This window comes from Triturus cristatus, chromosome 5_1 (assembly GCF_964204655.1).
Source record: "Triturus cristatus chromosome 5_1, aTriCri1.1, whole genome shotgun sequence".
NCBI classification, from domain to species: Eukaryota; Metazoa; Chordata; class Amphibia; order Caudata; family Salamandridae; genus Triturus; species Triturus cristatus.
In genome coordinates, this window is record NC_140587.1 from 367,536,076 (window position 1) to 367,562,250 (window position 26,175).

Sequence of the window (26,175 nt, forward strand, 5' to 3'; positions counted from 1 at the left end):
TTATGACATTCACCAGGCTGACCAATAAAACATGATGGCTAACCTACATGTGTAGCCTGACTGCTGAAACTTTTAAACCTGCAGGAAGACCTGTCACAATAAATTATTTTTGGTGGCAGGGAAACCCACTTTTCAATATGAAGCAAGCCGCTACTTAGTAGACCTTGCCAACCACCAGGCAAGGCGGCAGGTATTTAAAAGTGAAACTGGGTGGGTCTACAAACTTGATTAACTTGAAAGATACCAGGGTGAGGCCAGACCATTCACAGTTTAGTGTAAAGTAAGACATAGGGAAGAGAGGTTTAGTGTAAAGTAAGACATAGGGAAGAGAACCACTGCTGAAGTGGGTGTTGGTTTCTAAGTGCCATGACATGGAGTAGCTGTTTCAAAAAGAGCACAGAGTCGAACTTTAGAGAACAGGGACTAACCACTCATGCCGTTTGACAACGGCACAACTTTGTCAACCAAGAAAATAAGATTGGTCCCACTCACAGCTTTTTGGCTCCTACGAAAAACTTCAGCCAACCCTCACAGATAGGCACCCCGCACACCTACAGCCTCCAGGCTTGTCCCGCTGGAAGTTTTCAACCTCCTGAACAGAGACTAAAGGGAGATATACGGGAGATTGATGGATGGAGGTTTGGCAGTCAGAGTGATGAAGTAATTTAGGCGCCTCTTTTTTAAGATGTCTCTATGAAATATGTTCTCTGTAGTGCACCCTTAATATTGACACAGCAGTATCAATAGCACACAATATCTAGGTCAAAATAAAATATTGACAGGTAAGTACGTCTTGACTATCTATACCTAATTCCATATATATATATATATATATATATATATATATATATATATATACACATACATAGAGCCGCGATAAATTCAAAGAGGAGGCATCTCCTTCTCACGCCCAAGTAGAAGCACACACAGGACCTGTATTCAGTCAAAGTGCTTTATTGTGCAGTCCCCCTGCAACGACTGACGCGTTTCGCCTTGCGGCTTTGTCAATGTTAGTTAAACGCATCTGTCGGTGCAGGGGGTCTGCACAATAAAGCACTTTGACTGAATACGGCAACTGTGTGTGCTTTCCATTTGGGCGTGAGAACGACATGCCTCCTCTTTGAATATACACACATATATATATATATATATATATATGTACCTTGGTGATCGATATGTTTTTGAAGGCACATACATGTGGAGTTAGGAATAGTAAATCTATCCTTCCCAATATACACCTATCTTTCAATGTTTTGTCCCTTGATAGTTTGTCCTTGATATTCTTGCATCATGCTATTCTGGAGGTTGACATTAAGTAGTACAACCCTCTTTCCAAGATCTTAGAACGTTATATAGAGTTTGCGTCTGACTTAAAATTCCCAGAATTAATTATTAAATGTTAAATACAGAGTAGAGTCCACCCGTGGAATATCATCCACCATACTATCAGTATGCTTGAGGTAGCTGAGCCAGTAGATTTATTACCATACTCTAAATCATGACATGGCCACATTGTCCACACAATTTAATAGACGTTTTTCTCTTTGTGATTAATCTTGGTCTTTACTTACTTTATTTTTCTTGTTTTAAGCTGAGGTTTAACATGCATTTATGTATCCAAAGAAAGATATATAATCCATATTTCAATCATGGCAGATAACAGGCTCCACTGTGCTTTGATTAATTTATATTTCAACCCCGTCCTAAAATCAAAATATTCACAGCATGTCCACATTTTATGAAACTAAATATATTGGCATTTGACTGATGTTTTCCAATTCATTTATTCCCCCACTACGTCTGTCGAAGTGACTAATTTGAATGAACGTTTCTACTTTCAGCATCCACATTTCAGAAATTACATTAAAACTCACTTTCCAATTCTCAAGGGGCATTGCTTCTAACAGTCATTTCTATAGGTTCTCCTAGGTTCTATCACAAACTCAGCTTCTCCAGTTTTTCTAATCTGACTCTTTCTTTGACAAGGAGGCTTTTATATCCCTACCTCATGCAGTTCCATCTAGATCAACCATGAGCCTACAATTCTGCTTTCTCTTGTGAGCACAAACACACTTATTGTTTTAACTATTTCAATTTTCATGGACCCCTTTGAGCCTTCATCTGTCTGGTACCCTCAACCATTTTGTAAGCCCACTACATCCCCGATCATCATTCATCATTTATATATCAAAAGAATGATGTAGTTCCTTGCTCCATGGATTTGGCAGTGCACACCTAGATCGAGTATTTCCTTCTTCAAATATAGGTTTACCTCTGCATGTTGGAGTGAATACCTGGATTGCTGGCCTTTGCCTATTTACCCATATTTTGCCTTCTTTCCTTAATACAAATATGTTCTACTGCTATAGCAGTAAACACTGGGGTTCACAATTACGAACACTTTCACTGGGTTTGGATCATGAAAGTGACGCAAACCAAGCACAAAGTGTAGGGGTGGAACTTACTATCCAAAGCAAACCCGGATTTCCATTGGAAAGTACCCAAATGTAACTAAAAGTAGTGCTATGCTCTAATTTGAACTACTTTCTTTTAAGGGGCCATTCCGTGAGTGGTATATGGATGCTGCCATGCAAACACCCCTATCTACTAACATTTGTAGACAAAGTAGTTGTACCAAAATCTTACATCTCCACGAGACAGCCATAACAAGGAGAAATGTTTTCTTTTTTCCTATTTTTCCCAACTTTGCATGTTTGCTGTATTGAATATCTGAAGTGGGAAAAGTCTAAAAGAATAATTTTTGTATTGGAAGGGTTGCCTTCCAGTATAAAACCTATGGTTCCGAGAATGCACAAAACCTTGCACTATCAGTAAGGATATGTTTGTTGATTCATGACAGCCAAAAGTGATCCAGCACTGTGGGCGAGAAAAAAAAAGGCACCCTATCTTAGAAGATATGGCACATTTCTTCTCTCTTACTTTGACCAAGCAATGCTGCACCAAATATTTGAAAAGGAGTTAGGTGTCCTGTCTGGACACATAATTTACAAAGACCAAGCAGTGATTCGCCCAGTGGTTATTCATATTTTACTTTTTTGAAGAGCATCCATTTAGGACTATATCTGTTAGAACTCAAATATTCTTGGTAACTTAGAAGTTAACAATAAAACATCACCTGGAAATAGATGCCATAGTCCCAGCATCTCCAAAGTGTAAAACCTTGTATGAGAGAACATCCTGGTAGGCCATCTTCTTGCAAGTACACTCCATACAATCCTCCATGAGCTTCATTGTTGGACCATTGTTCTACTAAATTACTTACACCTGAAAATAAAAATATAATTTATCACCCAGTACTTTAATTCTACAAGTAATTTGAAGTGTGGTGATGCTTTCCCTAACATACTTGCCCTTGGAGCTTACGAGCTTTGCTTAATGTGTAAAATAATGAGTGCCAGTGCCCAAAGTTCTGCTCAAAAGCCCACAGCTGGTTCTATTAAATGTCAGCACACCTAATACCTAAGTTGAATAGCCTTAATTTCACCTCATGACTCTCTAATCCCCCACTAGACACTCCCTGCCCCTATATCTTCTCCTTCCAAGTTTCAATTTTTTCCCTTTGTGATGATATTTTTCTGTCTTTCACTTCCTCCTTCTCTCCCCTTTATGTCTTTTCCTATCTTGCTCTCAGTAAATGTCTGATGAAGAAATATAAGTGTGATCCCAAAAATGAGTGTTGGTTGCCCCAGTGGCAACCAACGGCTCAAATGGAGCACTGCTTACCCAATGAGATACAGATGCACTGTCATTGTTTATTCGCACAGATACCTTCATTTGTAGTAACTCAGGATTGATGCCTGTGAGTAGCTGCATTTCAAAATGCTGGTATTTTTATTTGTTTCTATTGTTAACTTTAATATACCAGCAGAAAAGTGGCATCACATATTCAGCTTCTGAAGATGCATACTTGTGGGCATGAAAATGAGTTCAATATTATTTTCATGATATAGGGAGTGAATATACACGGTTTGTAAAGTCACACCTGATGAAATCTCTACCCGTGTTAAGCATACTTTATTAAGCTTATCAGTAAGTTGCAGAAATATTCCCTCACAAATGATCCACAACCCAGACTGATAGATATCCTTCACCATTATGGTGCTGGAAATACCATTCACCTCTCCCGGAATTGTGGTCCTTGGTGAACCAACAGACAGTGCAGACACAGAACTCTAATAAAGTTGTACTGGGTTGGCTTGGTCAAGTCAACCTGGTTTAAAGTTGACCTGGTTTCTACTCATATTCTCCTTATCTCTGACATGGAATCTTGGAATAATTTTGAATACATGTAGAATCATGATTCACGAGTGGTTTAATGTATGTCTATGTACACTGGGAGACTGTGGTTCCACAATCAAATACTTCAGAGATACTTTCTTATATCTCACTGAATCCGTTAAGCGTGTGAAAGAGGTGAGTGTGAAGTGTATTCCCCAGAGATGCTGCCATTCCTGGCCAGCAGAAGTATACATTTCTGGGTCCTGGTGATGTGTAGTCTGATAGTTTTAGTCTTTCAGTACCCTTACTTTCAAAAGAACAACAAAGGCCAGCAGGTGATGACTGGATTCAGCTCATTTACATTTCTGATCAAGGGAAGACACGATTATAAATTTTGACGGGCCTGGCTCCAGCATAGGGTAACCGCTGTTCCGAATATCTCAGTCCTAGGAAGATGTTCCCTCTTTCATCCATTCCAAAAGGGTTTCATTGTTTCTTAAATGAGTATTGGAAACTCTTTCCACATGAATCAAAAACATACATCTATTACAAACTGCTTATCTGGTTGCTTGAAGCAAGGAAGGATACGTGCTTCAGACTATTTCATAAACTTGTATCCATGAGTTATAGCTTGTGAACATTTTTTTTCATTTAAAGGCAATTCCAGGTGTAACTGACCCTGTTTAAGAGATGTGACTTAGGGAATTGCTAATGCCACAGACAACGTTGCAGTAATTCACCAATTGTAAAATGGAATGGGTTAAGCACATCATTGCAAAGAACATTAATAAGACTTGAAGTCAGATGACAGGCCCAATGCCTCATTAAACCTGGAACCAAAATGCATGTGAAGGCGGATTGTTTGGGGCAACAGACAAACTGCTGTGTTTCCTATGATGAATTTATGAACTTTGAAGTCTATAGTAAGTATAACAAAGAATTCAGGAATATGTAATACTGTGCTCACTCACTAGAAATAATCAGCCATTGGTGTTGTTCTATACAGTTTTAAAACATTTGATGCTTTATCACTAAGCCTTTGGGTTTGGTTTGAGTTTGGGTAAGTGTGTTGAAATGGTATATGAGGTATATTTTGCCTAGGTACAAATAATTACATGGCTTTTTGGAAGTCACAGTTTGTGTTGATACATTAATACTAGTTTGATTTTCATACACTTTGCACATAAAGTCTATGTCCATGTTAAGTGGATTGCAGAGAATGAACACAAAATATTTCAAATCAATCACTGTAAGTTATTGGAACAAAATCGTGACCAACTTACCTGAGCATGGTTCACCATTAATACGGTAAGCAACTCTTTCAAATCCTGCAACTGTATTGTCCTGTAGGACGACCTGCCTGCCATTATTTACCTGAAAGTACATTTAAAAATAAAAATATTGTTACTATGAACAACTTTTACGAAAAATGGTTAAAAATACAAGCCAATGGAACATTCAATATATATGAGAGTTAAAGCTGAAAAAGGGGGCAGATAATATGCAAAACGAAAAGACAAGGGTATAAAAGTATGTTCTAGTTAATTAAAAATACTTTGCAGCCTATTCACTTCTCCCTATGGGAAAGTATATGGAAAACTAAAAAAAGGGTATGAAACTCAAACAAAAAGGTATAAATATTTTATGAGAAATATTATTGTAAATTCATTTTATATATTTATTTTATATGACTAAAAATAAAAATAAATGCTACAGCACTATTGACTTAATTTGAAAAAATATTGTCCAATATTAATTATCAAAAGAATTGTACAGAATAATTAAGATAATCTAATTATATTTCTTCACAATTTAATCTTGCATTTATGTTTAGATTTAAAAAAGTTGGTAGAATATTTTATAATTAAATAATAAATGTTTGATTCTTAAATTTGTAACATTAAATTATATTTATTTATATTTTTAACTCTGTTAAATAATTTAATTTAACATTATTTCTGTGTGGACTTAATTTGAAGTCCTTTCCTCCATTATTTTCTATTGGAGAATGCTGCAGTATCAGTCGTTAGCCATGTGTAGTGCTGGGTTTACAACTGTTAGTTTTTGGCAGTAGTAACTAAGAGTTGTAAATACCAGCCCACTCCTTTATTCAGGAGGTGGGGACCTGCAAGTCTACACATTTGAGTAACTTTGCACTCAGATTTTGGGAATGGACAAAAGTAGTAAAGTTATTAAAAAAGTATAAGAGTAAACTTACACCTGCAAATTACTCACAGGAGTTGGTTACCTTTGTGAATAGCCCCAAGTCCATGTTATTAAGAATAGTTGGGTTATTCTTCACTCACTATATCATGAAAGTTGTAGTTTGTGGTCTGGACAAATGAGTCAAAGTACAAGATAGCACGACACCATTGCTGCTCAGTGTTACTTCTCCAACCATAATTTGGCTTGCTTTTACATCTACTACAGTTCCTGAAGAAAGTCTTGGAGTTGTGCATTAGTGCATGGCCTGGATAATCCTGAAACCTCTGCAACAACCCCAATTCTTGATGACTTAATGTTTGATGTGTCCCTGAACTTTCGAAAACGTTGGGAAAGTGAGATTCAACATATACAGGCTCAGTAATATTGCCTATTGATTTCAAAGCCTAGAGTGGGAGGTCAGACTCAATATGGTAAACTGTGTATATTTAGTCTTTTAGGGAGCAAAAGTCCTAAATGGTTGGCCAGCCAACGCTTTATTAACGAAAATAAAAAAACATTCAACTCTCGTTTTGCTCTGGTGGAAACATCTTTTCACCAATAGTATGTTTACTATATCTATATAAAAAAGACTAATAGAGTATTTGCATGTGTTAATTTCTATCTGTCTAATTATTGGCGGTTACGCTTTTCCATACTTTGATTTTCTGGGTGTGAAAGCGCCTGCAAACAAAAACTTCCCATTTCCTCCCTTAATTCCCCACACTCCTTCTTTGCTCCTATAACCCACTTATGTATGAAACAGCTTATTCTGTGTGGTTTTACAGCTGGAAGAATCATCCCCACATAGTAATTTCCTATTCTGTGTGATTGTACTAATAATCGCCCCAGTACCATGCAACACATTTTAGTGCCAAGGTGTGTTTACTGTACTAGTAAAAGTACTATGATGGAAACATGAGAGTAGGGGAGTGTGAGGCAGTGGTAGTAGTCTTGCCAGGGTACTGTACTGTCACTAAACAGAAATAAAGTATAGCCCTGTGGGACCATTATAAAACACTTTTTAGGAGCGTAGGCGGGAAAGCAGGGTGGTTTGGATCACACATTTTGATTTTGGTGGCCCCTCATAAGATTTCACCTTCATCATGTTTCGTGACCTGCAGATTCATTTTAAAGGTTTGATTCAACTCAATTAATTTATTTTTAAACAAAAATATGCAGACTTCACCTTCTCTCTTTTCTACAAATTTCTCTCCGGTTAACTTGGCAAGCATTTCAATTTTGGGTGGCTTGCGAATGTAGACTTAAATAAATGTGCTTTTGTCTGCCTGTCTCTTAGTTGTTGTTCAGATGTGTTTACCTCTATGATGTGTTTTTTACTACCCTTTTTTATGTTGTATCGTTTAGTTTCTATATTTACAGGTGAGTTTTACCAACTTGACTAATCAGCATCAACTAAGAAATGTTTCTTTTTTCATCTGATTTTATTAATTAGTTTAGATTTGTCCATGGCTTTTAGCAAATTCATATTCTGTTTCTTTTTTATGGCTCAATTGTTCTTACAGACCAATTTTCTCAGATATTGGACTAGACGCATTGAAGTTCCATATATGACCCCTTGAGGACCTGGAGAAAGGTCAATTCCTCCCAGGAGCTATGGCGCTACCCTTCATAGCCAAGTGCACAAGACACATGCTGCCTACCAGTCAGCAGATGCAGGGCCAGAGGATCATGCCACTGTCTTCGGAACCCAGGCTGCCTGCCAGTGAGTTCAGTCTGTGCACATAAACAATTCTGGGTTTTATAAAACCTGTGGAATTTGGAGAAATTCTAACTTTGTTTGAAATATGTGCTACACTTCATTTTTCAGGGAGCTGAATTATGAGCTAAGAGACATATCAGCAGTGATAACATTAAATAATTGATGCATTCCAGGATATTTGGATCAGCCAAAAATAGATATTCATGTCACACTTTGCTTGATCAAAAAGGTTATATAGATCAGACCAACTCACATGTTATATCACAACATTCTTCTAATTGATAGTTAGGAACTGTATATATTCCATACAGTATGCGCTTTGGCGAACATACTCAAGTTTAAGGATAGAGAGAGAGTCCCAAAATAATATACCTCAATCCCAGCATGCCATAAGCCATTGTTGTTTATCATTTTCCGGTCCTGGTAAGTTGAGGGCCAAATTGCAAGAGTAACTAAGTTCCTCCGAGCCTTGTTCCGCTGTCCCCAAAGGCGAATACCTACAACAGAATCCAACGAGAAAGAATCAAATGACTTTTCTTAAAAATGTAATTGACTCTATCATTTTAGACATATTTTATTACAAACGTCACTGTTGGTTGCCCCTGCCCCACTCTGTTTTATTTTCTCCTGTATCAAAACTATGCACGTAAAAGGGAAGGGACATATTGTGTATTTCCTTTTCATGTTTATCAAAAGCCATACATGTGCTATGCTGCGGCTGCACAGAGGATGACAACTTAGAATCTTGCAACCTCCTTCCCTAAAGAGGACTGGGACCTTTCTGGATCTAGTCTAGCTCCTGGAGGGTGTTCGTAAGGTGAGGGATCTGCAGAAATACGTGTCCATTTGAAACACAGTGATTAGGACAATAAAAGAATAATAGATTGCCCTCTGCATGAGGATCTATAAAAGGGATTGCACATGATTCTGCCTCCCTCATGAGTTTCAAGATTTTATTTTTTATTATATTGTCCTGCAGGTGTGAGTCATCGCAAGGAAACAGATGCCTTCGGGGTCAGTGAGCTACAGTTTAGAATTTGTAGATTAGAGGGAGCGTGGATGGATCTACACAAGAGGATTTGAAATTATTGGGTCTTCAATATAGTGTCATCACTCTAACTGAGCACTCAGGCCACGCTGAGACGAGAGCAAGGAGGTATGTTTGGGCAAACCAAGGCTAAAGATGGAGTAATGCAGACAGATTTATCCTATATTTTCTTGTGGCTGTTTGTTTCTTCTAACGACATACCTTTTACTGAACGTAATAAATACAAGTTTGAAGTTATGCTCACCAGGCTTGTGGCCCACACACATAAAGACAATCAGTAGTTGATTCTAAGTTGATTGGGGCGGTGAGGTGTGATTTGGATGCAGAGTAGGACTTTGAGTTGAAAGAGGAAATTGCTGTCTTGTTAAGTGTCAGTGAGCAGTGTGTGTGTGTGTGTGTGTGTGTGTGTGTGCGTGTGTGTGTGTGTGTGGATGTCTGACAGAACATCGGAACAACAAATATCGTGCTACACAAAAACCAAATCAAAGCTATGGATCACAAAAAAATATCATCTAACCATACTTATAATGGTAAGTACAAAAACATTGGACATGTAAATAGTAAATCTACATTTTTTTAACCTATAACATTAATATAATGTAAAATATTTATTACAAATATTTAAAGCTATATATAAATACATACTCATATAAAACACACATACACACACTTCTATATACATGTTTATATATACTTTTATATAATACTATTACAAATATATATTTCAATTTATAATAATTTTGTAATTATTTTTTTTAAAATTTACTAATATAAAAAACAAAAATATATGTATTTTATTTATTTAATAAAAAATAAATAAAATAAAGCAAACGTACAAAATAATTAAATACATTATCAAATGAATTAAATTTAAAAAATCAATCATTAAATATTAAAAAATCTTTTAATGAATGTATCTATATATAAACAAATATACAATTAAACAAACAATACTAATATATACACTTCAACAATTTTAAAAATACATATTTAAATCAGAAATATACTATTCCCATTCCAGTCTGTGCAACAGTAGGGAAAGTGTTGTACTTCGGAGGGGTTGAATCTACTATTCCCACTTCAGTCTGTGCAACAGTAGTAAAAGCATTGGACTTCGGAGGGGTAAAATTTACTATTCCCCCTCCAATGTGTGCAGCAGAAGAGAAAGCATTGTAATTCAAAGGGGTAACATTTACTATTCACCCCCCCACCAGTCTGTGCAACAGTAGGAAAAGCATTAGACATCAGAGGTGTAACATTTACTATTCCCACTCCAGTCCTTGCAACAATTGGGAAAGCGCTGGACTTCAGAGGGGTTAAATTTGCTATTCCGACTACAGTCTATGCAACAGTAAGGAAATTGTTGGACTTAGAAGGGGTTAAATTTACTATTTCCACTCCAGTCTGTGCAACAGTAGGGCAAGAATTGGACTTCAGGGAGTTAAAATTTACTATTCCAACTACAGTCTATGCAACAGTAAGGAAAGTGTTGAACTTCAGAGGGATAATATACACAGTTCCCACTCCACTCATAACATATTTTAATTACCTCTTTAGTTGAAAAGAAATATTAAACTTTTAATATAAAAATTATATATAAAAAACAGTTAACCAATTTACATGATTATTAAACATTTTACTAAATCATTTTAAATTTACAAAATGTTATTAATGTATTATTTAGTTAAGTTCCCACATAATACTCCCACATACCTAGCAGCCCACACTTAAAATATAACTAAAATAAAGAAGTATAACACAATTAACATATTTAATGATCACTTAGTTATTAATAAATGAATATTTAATTGTTAATTATTACTTAAATAACTTTCCACCCTATGCCCCTACAAACACAACATCCTGCAACTAATATATAATGGAAATAATATAATTATTAAACAATTTACATAATTATCAATCAATTAAAGGAGGGCACCCCTCCTTACCAATGTGTTTAACAATCTTCCAAATTCCCAACTCTCTGTATCATGGGGTACATCAATTATTGTGCCCATATTTATTAATAAATGAATATTTAATTGTTAATTATTACTTAAATAACTTTCCACCCTATGCCCCTGCAAACACAACATCCTGCAACTAATATATAATGGAAATAATATAATTATTAAACAATTTACATAATTATCAATCAATTAAAGGAGGGCACCCCTCCTTACCAATGTGTTTAACAATCTTCCAAATTCCCAACTCTCTGTATCATGGGGTACATCAATTATTGTGCCCATTTTTAAGAAAGGCTATAGATCAGCCCTATTTCCTTAATTGACACCACTGTTAAAATTCTGGGGAGAACAATTTCTAACAGGATTAGAGAATGGACCGATGATGAGTCCGTCTCATATCCCTGTCAATATGGGTTCAGGTGCAAAGTGGGAACTATTGAAGAGTGCCTTAACCTGAATCTGGTCTTAGGGAAGTACACAGTTGCAAAAAAGTCCCCTCTCTATTTAGCATTCATGGACGTCTCCTCAGCCTTTGACTGTATAATTCGGACAAAATTATGGTCATTGCTATTAGTTCATGGTTTGGATATTGTCATAGTCCACTTCTTGGCATATTTACAGAATGATATGAAGACAAGGGTCCGCATTAGTATGCAAGGTGAGGTATCTGTAGACGTAGGGATCTATGGTGGGGTAAGATAAGGGTACGTATTAGCTCCCCTTTTATTTATTCTCTAAATTAACAAGCTTCACCCATTTTTGGTGCCGTCAACACAAGATGTTCCAAAAATATGGGGGAAGCCACTACCAGCACTATTATATGCCAATGACGCAGTGCTCATGGCGCGTACGCCCAGGGCACTGCGTCATATGGTGCAGTCTTTTGTGGATTTTATTGCCCTACTTGATTTGCAAACAAATTTTGCTAAATCTCACATTAAGTCATGCGGACCGAAGGCTGTTTCCATACCAAATATGTCAATTTGCTCTCAGCATTGAGCCACACCAGCACTTTTCCATATCTTGGTGTGATTTTTTTCAGCTGGATGGTCTTGGGCAGCTAATATTGTGCACCGTAGCATGACATTTGCAATGCTTAATGGCTCCTTATGCAGCCTCCCCAACCTGTGGGCAGTGGATCAGTTAAGCCTCTCTTGCAGATTTATAAGGCGCAATGTGTACCCATTGCTATATACAGTGCTGAGGTTTGGGGCTTTTCAAATTGCAAGGCTATACAGAGCTTACACTATGTTTGCCATAATGAGCTTAGTCTTCCATATTTAGCTGACCTTATTAGGGTTTGTCCCGTATTGCTGTGGCTTGCAATCTGGAGAAATCTGGAGAAACGCTGAGGCCGGGCTAACACAAGGCATAATTTTGGATTGTCTCTCTCTGGGTAAGGGTTTACTTATTCCGTGGTTCGCATATATGAAAGATGAATATCGTAAAATTGGAATGGAAACTGCTTTCACTGAACCATCATTGTGTGCTGATATAGATAAAATTATAGTAGCACATGCACTTTATGATTATGAAGAATCACAGCATCTAAGGAATATGTTGGCAAGCCAAATGTTTCTGCATATATCGTATTAAGTGAATCTGATTGTTCTTCTGAATACATTTGCATGCACAGAACAGATGTGAGTGATCTTTGCTAATTGATCAGACACAATGAAATACGTGTTGTGCTTTCCTCAGGGTGTTGTCCACAATTTAGAGGCTGTACCGTGTCCCTGTGATAATGTTTAAGGACAATCAATGCTCCATTTTATCTTCTTTTGTAAATTTTGTGTGAGGTTTACGAAATAGTTTTTAATTCCTGTTTTAAAAAAGTATTTCCAAATCAATAGACAATGCAGGCCCGCCATTAGACTTTTAATGGCCCTACCTAATAATGAAATTGTATTGAATGTATGGGCCTTCTGTGCCGTGCAAGCTCTTAGGTCTATGCTCTCCCAAAATTATTTTAACACTGAGGTGCCGATTCCGATCCTGTAAAACCCGGGTACGAATCGTCGTACGGAGCGTTTTCTCCGCACGACTCGTACCCAGGGAATGCACCTTACAAACCAGCAAGTACGATTCGTACAGAAATACCATTTCCGTACGAATTGTAAAAAACACTGTGCGACTAAATAATACATACAAGTCCGATCCGGGACAGTGCGTACGCGACATTCGCACGGAGTCAGGCAGCGTTTTACGGACCAGCAAGTACGATTCGTACCCACAGCACTTCGCACGGGAATATTTTTACGGGAGCCAAAAAGTGCCGGAAAAACTAAGTATGCCGCGATGCACGAGGAAAAGGGGGCCCGATACGCACCGAACCCCCATCCCTACACGTCTTCACCGGACCGCCAGCCCCCCCCTCATGTACGCACCGTACCCCCACCCCCGTATGTACGGCGTGTACCCCACCCCCGCATGTACGGTGCGTACCCCCATCCACACCCCCGCATGTATGGCGCGTACCCCACCCCCGTATGTATGGAGCGTACCCCACCCCCGCATGTACGGCGCGTACCCCCATCCCCACCCCCGTATGTACGGCACGTACCCCACCCCCGTATGTATGGCGCGTACACCACCCCCGCATGTACGGCGCGTACCCCACCCCCGTATGCACGGCGCGTACCCCACCCCCGTATGTACGGCGCGTACCCCACCCCCGTATGTACGGTGCGTACCCCACCCCCGTATGTACGGCGCGTACCCCACCCCCGTATGTATGGCGTGTACCCCACCCCCGTATGTACGCCGCGTACCCCACCCCCGTATGTACGGCGCGTACCCCCATCCCCACCCCAATATTGACGGCGTGTACCCCACCCCCGTATGTACGGCACATACCCCACCCCCGCATGTACGCACCGTACCCCACCCCTGTATGTATGGCACATACCCCACTGGGGGGGCCCAGGTGTACCCAGGGTAGGGGTGGTACACAGTTCACGCCGTATGGGACGTTTTACATACGAATGTGTATTCGGAACGCCGGTACGGATCGTACTTGTGCGCTCGGACTTCAGTTTTACAAATCGTACGTACAACTGTCCGGGGACGTGTCGTAGACTTTTCCTGAGGTCATTCGTATGTATTTTCCACGTACGAATCGTACTTGGCCGTTTGTACAGGACTTGTACGATTCGTACGTAAAAAAATACAGATACGAGTCGTACGGGAATTTTTTTTAACGGATCGGAATCGGCACCATATTGTTATGTTTTAACTTTAGAATTATTGTTTTATTCATTTTTATGCATCATATATTCTGACATATTGTTATATGTCCTTTTAATGGTTTTTATCATACTTGCGAATAAAGCTATTTATTGATTGATTGATTGATTGAAATAATTTAGAATAACTCAATAGTTACTTAATTAGCTTCCCACCCTATACCCCTACGATCCCAACAGCCTGCACCTAAAATATAACTTACAAAATATAACAATTGCACAACTTACATAATTATCAATCAATTAAATAATTAATAAGATATTATTATGGATCAAATATTATGTAACTAACTGGAGAAGATAATATCCAGCCCTTATACCCTAACCCTATGCCACTACAACCCCAACAACCTGCACCTAAAATATAATTAACCAATTTACATAATTAATTATCAATTAAATATTTAATAATACATCTAACATGTATTATTATTTAATTAATTATACTTAATTAACTTTCCACCCTGTACCCCTACAAACCTCACAACCCACTACAACCCTATAAATTAGTATTAACAATTAAACTAAAAATTATAAATCACTTAAAATTGAAGACCCTGACTCGCATGTGAGCTCTTTCTATCCATAAGATGCCTGTTCTGTATTCCTGTGTGTATTTGGACACTAGGGATCCTTAAAAAGGTTTCAGGAAATTTGAGTAAATTATTAACCCGCCTCTGTTATTATGTTTAATTCTGCTGCAGTGTGCGGATTTGCCACTGTTCATACTCACTCTATTGGTTTGGTTTACACATATGTGTGTTTTCTGGCTAGGCACACTACCTACAAAGCAATCACTTCTGGAAATTTAAAAGATCAATATATAATTTATTCTTTGATAACCCTGCCATCTGGGAGTTAAGTCTCTGGAAGTGTAGCCTCATTATTACCAGTAACATGTGGGTTGGTAGCTTTACCTGTTGTAGATTGTTATTTCAACAAGACAATGTTGTGGAGGAGACATGTTTCAATATGCATTGAAACTTAGTTGGAATATTTAAGCATCATCCATAAACTAATACAATATTGTCATTGAAGGTTTGCGTTAAGATATTTGTGTGACAAAGAGAGATCAGCCAGTCTTGAACTCTAAATTTACAATTTTAGATGGCACCATTGCAATTTTTGTACTTCCATATACTTTAATAAGACATCATCATTAAATAAGTAAATCTTTTCATAACTTAGTTAATCTCGCCATTAAAGCTCTATACCACTTCGGACGAAAATTATGATGTACAATTTACTTGCATATTACCTTCTCCAACAGTAAAATGGATGATGTTGTCATCAACATTTAGCCCGTGTGTTCCAAATACTCCAATTGCTGGGGAAAATCCATTGTGGAAGGCACAGCCCTGGACATAGGACTCATTGGGTTCAATCTGAAAAGTACAAGATAATTGAAGTTTGCTGTGGCAAAAGAGGGGCTTCTAAAACGATGGAGAATTAAATAAGTGTTTATTTGTTTAGGCTTATTAATATGTACACAATCTTATTTCCATGCTGCAGAGGGTACGCCAGACTCATTGGTGGTGGAAGTTCCTAAGATACTTTTTCCCTGGACAGAGAAATGACCAACGATGCCATTGGTGCCACCATTAGTTATAACTGCTTTATTATAAAGCTCAGTATAGTAAAGTGAAGTTTGATCATGTCTAACAAAGTGCCTTGGTGAGACAAAGGAATTGTACCAAACCAAAAAGCTTAGGGGCTCATTAAGATGGCGGGCGGACATCAGTCCGCCCGCCATCATAACAGTGATGGGACCACCCGCCAGATGTGCGGCTGTCCCACTGGCTCAATTAGGATGTGCCCGCCATACTGGCGGGCGCATCCTGTCCTTTTTCCATTGCGGAAGGTGCTGCTGGCTGCAGCACCGTCTGCAATGGTAAAAGGGCATGCACAGCATTTCCCTGCACCATGTGGCAGGCACCACGCGGTGCCTGACACCTGGTGCAGGGAACTGCAGGGGGGTACCAGGGTACCATGGGTACCCCCCAATGCATCCCCTGCCCCCCGGGGACCCGCAACGGGTCCCCAAAGCCAATCCCCACCAGCCTTTCCATGGCAGCATCGCCTACACACACACATCCTAATATGGCTGCCGGTGACTGCTAGGCACCACCACCATATTAGTGGCCCTGCTCCGCCCGGCCAGCAATCGTAACAATTGCCCACTGGCGGAAAAGCGGTAGACGGTCTTTGCATTCGCCGCGATACACACCGTCATCATGATTATGGCATTTCACATTGGGATGGCGTAACGATCGCCACGGCCGGCCCGGCGGTGGTGATCATTACGCCATCCTAATGAGCCCCTAAGTTTCTCAAACCACCCACTGCAGCCCTTATACCCTCAAGCTCCCTTGCATTTATGTAGGACACAATCAACATCATCATCATCATAATCAACTTTATTTGGTTATCCAGAGAAAAACCATAAGAGCATACATACAAGTTAAAAACACATTGCATAAACATAAAAACAATGAAAAAACTTTGTAGCGGCAAAGACATATTTTCCCTTATCCGTATCACAGACAATAAAAAACTAGTAACCTTACAAGAGATCGCTAGAGAATTCAGTTGTAAAAACAGTGATGCTGGCTGGAATTGTTTAAAATTACATTCCCGAAGGATAGGTAAATTGAAACGTTTACATGGCTGGACATAAAAAGAACATAGAGTGCAAGGTGCTTTGATTCAAGAGTCCATCACAGGGACAATTCATTAAATCCTCTGACCAATAATTAAGAACAGGAAAGGTGACTAAATGAATGACAATATTGGGTTTAAAATGTGTTAAAACAAACCTATGCTGATGATTGAGTAAAGTTGTTAGATATAGCTGAATACTGTTGGTGGCCAATGTCAACTGGTTTTTAATAACACAGAGTTTTGACATACCTCCAGAAAATCTTTGATCTTTTAAAAAGATCAAACTTTGATGTTTAAGGTCCCTCCTTTCACATTTTACAATGCCTCAGATGTGTCAAAGCAATCAGTGTTCCCCAAGTTCACCCAGAATTGTTTAACTAATTTAAACCAGGGTAATACTCCAGGGCCGCTCAGTTTGAAGCAATCATTAAGAATCAAGCGATTTAACCAGGTGAAGTCGCTAGTCCAAACTTTATGCCATAATACATTTGGCTGAGGTGTGATCAAATCAGATAAAAACAGTGCCCCAAGTTCTGCGTGACAAACAAAGGCAGAACAACTGTTTGGGCTGACAAAAGGTTCCTGAAGAATGCATTCTCCAGCATCTGATGTTGAGTGATATTAATATACCCCCAGATTGCCGTCCCATTTTGGGCCACTGCTACGCATTTTGTATTGTAGATGGTTAACATACCTCTAATGGGTTTATTCCCTAAGTTGGAGGCAAAGTTGGGGAGAGGAGTTGGCCTAACGGGTAGGGCGGACAACCTCAAATCTTGGGAACTGGGTTTGAGTCTCGACAAGGATGCTGAACATCCTGTGATTCTGGGCAAATCACTTAGGGGCATATGTATCATCATCTCCATTTGCAATTCTCAAATAGCGTTTTTTTGAGAATCGCTATTTGAGAATTGCAAAACGGGATGTATTTAAAAAATCGCACAAATTTTGCGATTACTTAAAATTCCTTAATTGTGATTAGCAAATTGCGAAATTGCAATTAAGGAATACCTTCCCATTCATTCCTATGGGCCAGGAGGCCCATAGCAATGAATGGGAAGTCCTTCTCAATTTGCGAATCGCTATTTGCTAATCGCAAATTGAGAATATTTTCAAAGGTGCAAGGGTGTCAGCATGTGTGCACATATGGCGCACATACATGCCCTAAGGGCATGTATGTGCACCACATGGCATTTTGAAATATGCAAAAAAGTGCATATTTCCAAGAAATCGCAACTCACCACCAACTTGAAGTTGGTGGTAATTTGCGATTTCTTAAGGAGAAATCGCACAACTTGGGTGCGTGTTACATTGCATTTAAGAAATCGCTATTTGCGATTTCTTAAATGCTTACGCAAACGTAAGAAATCACAAATTTAGCGATTCCTTAAGATTGCGAGGCTGACATGCCTCATACATCTCCTTTTGCGATTTTGTATTCGCAAACGCTGGTTTTTTGCAATTCACAGCGTTTGCGAATACAAAACCCTTTGATACATATGCCCCTTAATCTCCCCATGCCTAACAAAAATGAATGTGACCTCATGTAATGCAACAGGTGCTATGTAAAGCACTCTGATACCCGATTCGATTCAAGTACGCTGCTATAATCTAATTGTTGTTAGTTGGTGCATCTTCCTTATTCCTGTTCTGTCCCTTGCTGCTCAGCCATTAATGATGTCATTTGGAATGTTGTGTGTGTGGGACTTGAGGAGATGTCAGTTGGAAGAGATGGGCATACGCGCTTTATAAAACTCTGTTAAACAACAACAACAAAAAGTTAGGCAACGTAAAAATAGGTTTGTTAAGATGGAGCTTCTTAGAGTAAGTGGCTGTGGCCCATGAACCTCGGTTGTCAAATAAAATGCCTCAGTAGCAAAACGACAGAGTAAAACTTAACATTTCTTACCATAAAATCACAACACTTCCGAATTTGCTTCCCACACTTCATTACAAATGTTTTCCCAATCTTGACTGAGAGACTAAGGTCAGACATGAAGCAAATACAGCCATTAGGTAGCAACTGCAGTCCCATCAGGGTAGAGCAAAAGACACACTGTTGATGGACGGAATGCAGAACAAATCGAAACATTCACCCCCAGTCAAGAGATCTGGGTTAAATCCATCATTCTTTTGAACACCATGCCACCCATGTCTTTTGCTTTCTTGCCCTAAGTGCGCTGGGAATGCCCAGACGTGGGTCCCGGGCTCACTGTGCCACTAGATTCAAGCTATCCTGGCTGATGTGGGGGTGAAACACTGAAACTGGTCCTCGGATGCTTGTTCCCTGTCGAGGGAGGACCTGGCTTGGCAGTTCGGGCTGGACTGTCCCCATGAGGCACAGGGTCAAGACTGATTTGCATACAGCCTGGTCTAAACTGGGGTGGCATGGTGAGCAAAAGAATGATGGATTTAGCCCAGATCTCTTGACTGGGGGTGAATGTTTTGATTTTTTGTGCATTCCGTCCATTAATTGTATGTCTTTGCCATCGGGGTAGAGGACATAAGCGTGGCCAATCTGGAGGGGGAGGGTCACTTTGTGCTCTTCATAAGATAGACTAACCTGTTAATGTAGAGACTAAATAAAAAGGGCAGAAGCACACAATCCTGTTTGACACTTTTGCCGAGATGAAAAGACTGCATTCTTCCCTGAAACCAAGAAGTACTCCAGCCCTGTCACTGGAATATATGTCTCCAACAAGGGCTACAAACAGTGGGTCTACCCCAAGCTCCAGTAAGACTGCCCAGAATGCAATCAAAAGCGCTCGATAAATTGAGAAATGCTCAAAATAAATGATTTAAATAATAGTGTATCTACCAATAAGCAGGTATTGATTAAGGGCCTTATTATGTTTACGGCGGTCCACAGGACCGTTGTACTTACTGTGGCATTCCGACCACCACCACACTGGCCGCCCGCACGCCGTATTATGAATGTGGTGGTCAGCCTGCCACGAGACCGCCGGCTCTGCCGAGATCAATGAATCAGCTTCGCCAGCGGTCTGGAAATGGGCAGGAATATGCTGGTGGCGGCGCTGCTGCACCGCTGAGCGTATTCTGATTTTTAGTTCCCCTGCCCGTTTCTTGGCAGTGAGCCTACCATGAAAAGAATGGCGGACATGAAAATAAGGGGGCCCTAACAGGGTCCCCTACCGCTTCTGGGCCTGGAGGTGCATGTAGGGTGGCACATGTTTTGCCCCCCTGTAATTGCATCCCCGTTACTGCATGGCATGTCTGACATGGTGCAATGCACACCATGGAGGAACGAGCTGCAGACACTGTAACTGTGGTGGTCTGCTGTTAAGACTCTTCTATGAGCCTAACAGACCACCACAATGAGACCACCGCAGCATCACCCGCCCACCATGGATTACACTCGTAATCCAGCAAGTGGGTGCACTACATGCTTGACGGTCTTCCAGTCGGTGCGGTGGTGGCAGGCTGATGAGAGGACCACCAAACTCGTATTAAGGCCCTAAGTCGTGTCTTGAAACTCCTCAGACCTTATCGGAAACCGTACTGAAGGTCAGAAAACGTTTTGTTAGTTTTGTCCCACTCTTCAAGACCAATCAACTAAATTTATCGTTGCCACTTTAACCAAGGAATTGAAAAGAGAAGTAGGGCAGTAGCAAGCAGAGTCACCACAGTCCCCTTTCTTAAAGTTTGGTACAATGATGGTCTCGGATCAATTTTAAAAAATGCCAGATCAGCAATATGCGCACAATACCCTGGTTAAGATTGGTCCACACAAGGGGGCATTGGCATTAAACATGTCAATGGTAATGCCGTCAGGGGCTTTACCGCCCTTACTACCTGCATTTGCAACATTGATTTCATCCAAAGTAAAGCACAAATTGCTGCAGGCGAGAGTCGAAACTTCAAGAGAAAGACATTCAAGCACCATTGGTGGCTAGCTGGAATTACCTACCGTAAATCTTAGAAAAGTGTGTGACCCACAAAGCCTCACTAATTGCTGCCTCCAGATGGGTACGGGGGCCAACCCAGCAACCATAAGAACCAACGTAGTTATGTGTAACAAATGAATATGGTTCACTTGGGATAGCATCCACCACCAAGAGTGGTGATTTATAAATAAATTGAAGCACATCTAAGATACCACATCAGTAGCCGCTCCAACTAGTCAAGTTCCAAAAGTAGCGATTAACGCAGGCATGTGTCTTTCAATACCCACGTGGGTTGGATTTTCTCCGCTCCGCATATTGGCCGAGGGCAGCATGGCAATACTGGTTACTTTGGATTTAATAATAACTCGTCTGTATACTTTGTCCCACGCTCTTTGGCTACTTAATTGTGAAACCGTGATTGATTCCTTTGGCTGTGTGTTATTCTCCGGATGAACATGTCTTTCATGATTGGCTCCAATTAGTATGCTTTGATTGGATCGGTTGCCATCCCAATACATAGACTACCTTAATTTCTATGAGGAATCTTCTTCCCCTGTTCTGTTATTTTCTGTACTGATTGTATTTATGCGACAATTTGACCTGGTGATGGCCCTGGTCAATTTTACCGTTTAGCAGAAATGACAACCTTTTTAAAAGTAATATGGAATGTTAAAAGCTTCTGAAAGTATTGTGACTGTATGCCTTCATTGTATGCCTCCATTTCATTTTGTTCTTGGACTCAACAACTTTTGTTATACTGTTGTTGAATTAGCAGCAGCCAATTATACTCTATATATTATATATGAGTCTTTTATGTGTTGCACTACAATTATCTGTTCTGATCAAAATCCCTTAAGTCTTTCTAGTTTTCAAAATCTTGTATGTTAATTTTAGAGGTTAATAATACTGTAATTAATTGAGCAAGAAACAGATTTTCCTTGTGTATTTCTCCATTGTTTGTTATTGGGTTATGGAGTCTGTTTTCTGTGTTAGGCATAATTATTTTAATTGTCTTAAATGTGCTTTAATTTATTTATATGCAAAAAGAACAGATGATGGACGGAATGCTGAATTAATCAAACATTCACCCCCAGTCACAAATCTGGGGTAAGTCCTTTGTTTGTCTGCATGCCATGCCATTCCAGTTTAGACCTAGCCATATGCAAATCAGTCTTGACTCTGTTCTCCATGGGAAGAGTCCAGGCCGAACTCCAGGCCAGGTCTTCCCTGGACCAGGAACAAACATCCTGGGACCGGTTTTGGGGTAACACCCCTCATCAGCTAGGCTAGCTTGAATCTGGTGGTGTAGCGAGGAACAGGGTCAAGACTGATTTGCATATGGCTGAGTCCAATTTAGGGTGGCGTGGTGAACAAAGGAACAATGGATTCAACCCAGATTCTTGTGACTGGGGGTAAATGTTTGCATTGTTCAGCATTCCGTACATTGTTTGTTCCTTTTGTTTAATTTATATTGCATCACTTTTGATGGTGGATGCTATCCCAGTTGATCCATAGTCATTTGTTAAATGCCTTTAAATTGGGGGCACAATCATCCTTTAGGAGCGCACCGTTAATAAACCACCAGAAGGTCATGGTATCTTCGGAAGATCTGGCTTCAATCAAGGGTTCTGAAGCAAGATTTGTTGGTTTCTTCTTAATATTTTTCAGCACTAAATTGTATTCCAATCTATATCTTCTCACTGCCTGGAGAGAGCGAAGCGACTTGCAATGGACGCTCATTAGAAGTTTGTGAGCTTTGGAGCATCTAACATCAAACCACTGAGGCCTATTGGTATTTGGCTGGGACTGCATTGTGGTTAAGGCGGTTTTAATACCACCACAAATCGAGAGAAATGCAGCCTTAGTGTCATGGTCATTAGAGGATATGTCCAAGCATGTTTCAAAAGCCTCCCTGTTAGAGGTAACCAGTTTTTCAAGAAAATTACCCAAGCCAGGCAGAGCCCAGTGCAACAAAGTGCCATTTCAGGAAGAAAGTGCTGAGTTATCAATAACATGTTTGTCAAGAGTATTTATATGACAAGGCTCTAGTCTTACTTTAATACTCTGGGGAAATGATCACTCATGCAAATAGAATAATTCGTAAAGTCATCAAAGACGTGGGCACAATTAACTGACCATTAAACAGAACTCTGTCCTCCACCAAAGAAAGTTGGTTTAAAAAGAGTGCAGGAGGAACACAGTTTATTAGAAAAACCCAGATTACATTTTTACATTAACAATTTCACAGCGTAATCAACATGTAGGAAATGAGATTGATCATCGTTTTTTTAAGTTTGACATTCCACAGACCAAGCTAACTGCAAAGGACATAGATGTGTGTAAAAATCACCAGCCCACAAAATCAAGATTTCATTCTCTTCACAATAAAAAATATTAATCAATTCCTGCTCCAACTGAGAGAGGACCCTAATGGGATAGGGAGCATTATTATAAAAGTTCACAATAATGAGATTTAATTTAGATGAAAGAGCACAAACAATAATCAAATAATAATGTGACATTAATTTGGATTTTCGCAGTGAAGGCAACACATTTGAGACACAGATTAACAACCACCCCCTTAGATTTGCCAGAGTGGGATGGCATTACAGACTGGTCTTCTTACTATTAATATGTATGGGTTCCATTGCCCAGGTCTCTTAAAAACAGAGAAACTGGAACTTAGAGACAAAGTACATCCAAGGAAAGAGAGAAACCTTAGAACATAGCCCCGCCACATTCCAGCAGAGAAAGTTGTAACACTGGGGCTACTCATTAACCGTACTTATGAACAGGGAGACTGAGTGAGCGTGACTAACCACCATGTCAATGGGGCCATAGTAGATGACAAAGAAGGCTCTAAGTCACTGGATGGGGATAACAACGTGGTTGGGGTGTTTCCACAGCCTCCAGTGAAAGTCAGCCAATACGATCCGGTGTGGAGAGCAAGGCAAATCTGTGTGGTGATAGATGAATGGTAAGTAATTGGTACAGCAAGCTCCGGCCCTTGGGAAAGATGGCTTCCCACCTCCTGGTTTGGGGGGCGATAAAAATACACTGGAGGAGGGTAATTACTTGATGCTGTGGGGAGAAGTGGGGCTGACTCTTGATCCGTTCAAAATTGATTGTACCAGAAGGAGAGATTTGATAGACATAACTATACAGTCACCTGGTAGTGATTTGGCTGTTCTCCAATCTAGCTAACCCTTCTGACCATTTTTATATCCTCAAAAAAAGGTTGTTTGTCATACCTGCTTTCTTTCCCAACCAGTGTATAAATTTGTTTTGCAAGCTTTCCCGGGATTCAGAATCAAATTGGGTAATAGTTGGCACATTCTCTAGAATCACTACAAAGACGTAGCTTCCGGGGGAAGATCCAGAACTCCTGTTGGTCCCCCGGTTTCCATGTATGGTAAGGAAACACTTGGTTTGGCCATTTGGATATTAGGGTGCGAGGTCTGCTGCACTTAGACTTCAAAAGACTTCAAAACCACTTTATTCGATTAGTTAAAATCATAAAAGTGTACAATACATTCAACAACAATTTAACACTCCATCTAATACATGATTATAAAGGTATAAAATTCATAAATTAAACCGGTGGTACAATTTATAAAACTAATTGATTACCTCTGATACAGCCAATCTGACCCTCCTTAGCCTAATAGAAGCTACTAAAAAGCTAGCTACATAAACCATAATTGTAGGTGATTCCATTAGTTGTAAAAACATTAGAGCGGGTTTGACCTGGACGAAAGCATTCTTTCTCATAATAGGCAGGATAAACCTTTTCCTAGCGTCAAGGTACAGTGGGCAAAAGAACATAAAGTGCATCGTGTCTTGAACTGAAAAATCATCACATCTACAGGGGACCCCATCTTCCGGCCTACACCAACCCTGTGGGACACTTAATATTAGGTGGAACTGATTGAATCGAAACTTAGTCAGAAGCCATTTATGATAAAAATTAGAAACAGTTGATAAATATGGGTGCATAGCCATAGTTGAACTAAGCAAGAGGTGAGCCCTAACTGAAGGTTTACTATACTCATGGAATTCACGCTCAACCTCGCAGTGCTTAATAAAATATGTCTTGACCCACATTATATCATCTTTACAAAGTCCATCAGGTTTAGAAAAGAGCTCAGGGCGTCCCAGTTCTTTAAAAGTTGATTTAATATAAGACAGCCACTTGATTCCCTTCCAGTTATCTAATTTGCAACAATCTTTCAGAATCTTATGGTTCAGAGTAAGGTCCGGATTGCAGACAGATTCTGATCCATAGCAGAAGTGGGGCTATTTTTATAGTGTCTGAAATATATCCCGTCCCTAATTCAAGATGGATCGTGTGTGTCGCAGTGGATTGTGGAAGGCCCAGAAGTGCACGAAAAAATGTGTTCTCTTCTATTTGGATAGGTTCAGGGTTGGTATACCCCCATATAACAGCCCCATACCTAGCTATTGAGATAGTTTTTGCTTGGTAAGTTTTTAAAATAGCTTCACAAGGTTTCCCTCCCAAACGTTTTGCAAAGCCCAATATGGCAGCCGAGGAGCAACGTACCGCTTTCACCTTAGTGGCTACTTGGGATGCCCAAGTGCCCTTTTCGTCAAAGACGACTCCCAAGTAGGTAAAAACTTTCACACTGGAGATAACAGCACCGTTTTAAAATGATTTTTCCCCTTCCCCAGTGCCATAACATGAGATTTACCGTTGTTAACCACAAGGTCCAAGGAATTCATAAAATTCCCAAAGGAATTCAATAATCTTTGGAGACCGAGCGGAGTCCGGGCCAGCAAAACAGTATCATCCGCATAAAGCAGTACGGGTATAGAAATACCATCAATCCGAGGGGTATCTGGAGAAGCAACTAACAAGCTATCTTCTAGGGAATTTATATACAATGTAAATAGCATAGGGGCAAGGATGCAACCCTGCCGAACCCCTCTACCAGACTTGAAACTGGCAGTGCACTTCCCCTCCTGCGACATCCTTATTGAGGCCTTCAGGTCTCTATGCAATTCGGCCAAAAAGTACACAAGGGGCCTATCCAAACCAAGTTCCATCAGTTTTGACCAGAGCTTGGACCTGTTTACCAGGTCAAAAGCCGTGGACAGATCCATAAAACCTAAGAAAATCGAACCCCCTATAGCTTTGGTGTACTTTGCGACAATTAAATGTAGA

The 26,175-nt window shown here is 39.9% G+C and overlaps 1 protein-coding gene across 1 annotated transcript in view; it reads right to left on the reverse strand.

Annotated features, from left to right (window-relative positions):
• Positions 1-26,175, reverse strand: part of LOC146830898 (fibrocystin-L-like) — a 1,500,901-nt gene that overhangs the window by 226,297 nt on the left and 1,248,429 nt on the right. The window contains exons 65-68 of the mRNA XM_085605087.1: positions 15,686-15,812; positions 8,537-8,661; positions 5,523-5,613; positions 3,137-3,285 (exon numbers count right to left, since the gene is read on the reverse strand). Coding sequence (XP_085461213.1) covers positions 3,137-3,285; positions 5,523-5,613; positions 8,537-8,661; positions 15,686-15,812 — 492 coding nt within the window. The remainder of the gene's footprint in view (positions 1-3,136; positions 3,286-5,522; positions 5,614-8,536; positions 8,662-15,685; positions 15,813-26,175) is intronic.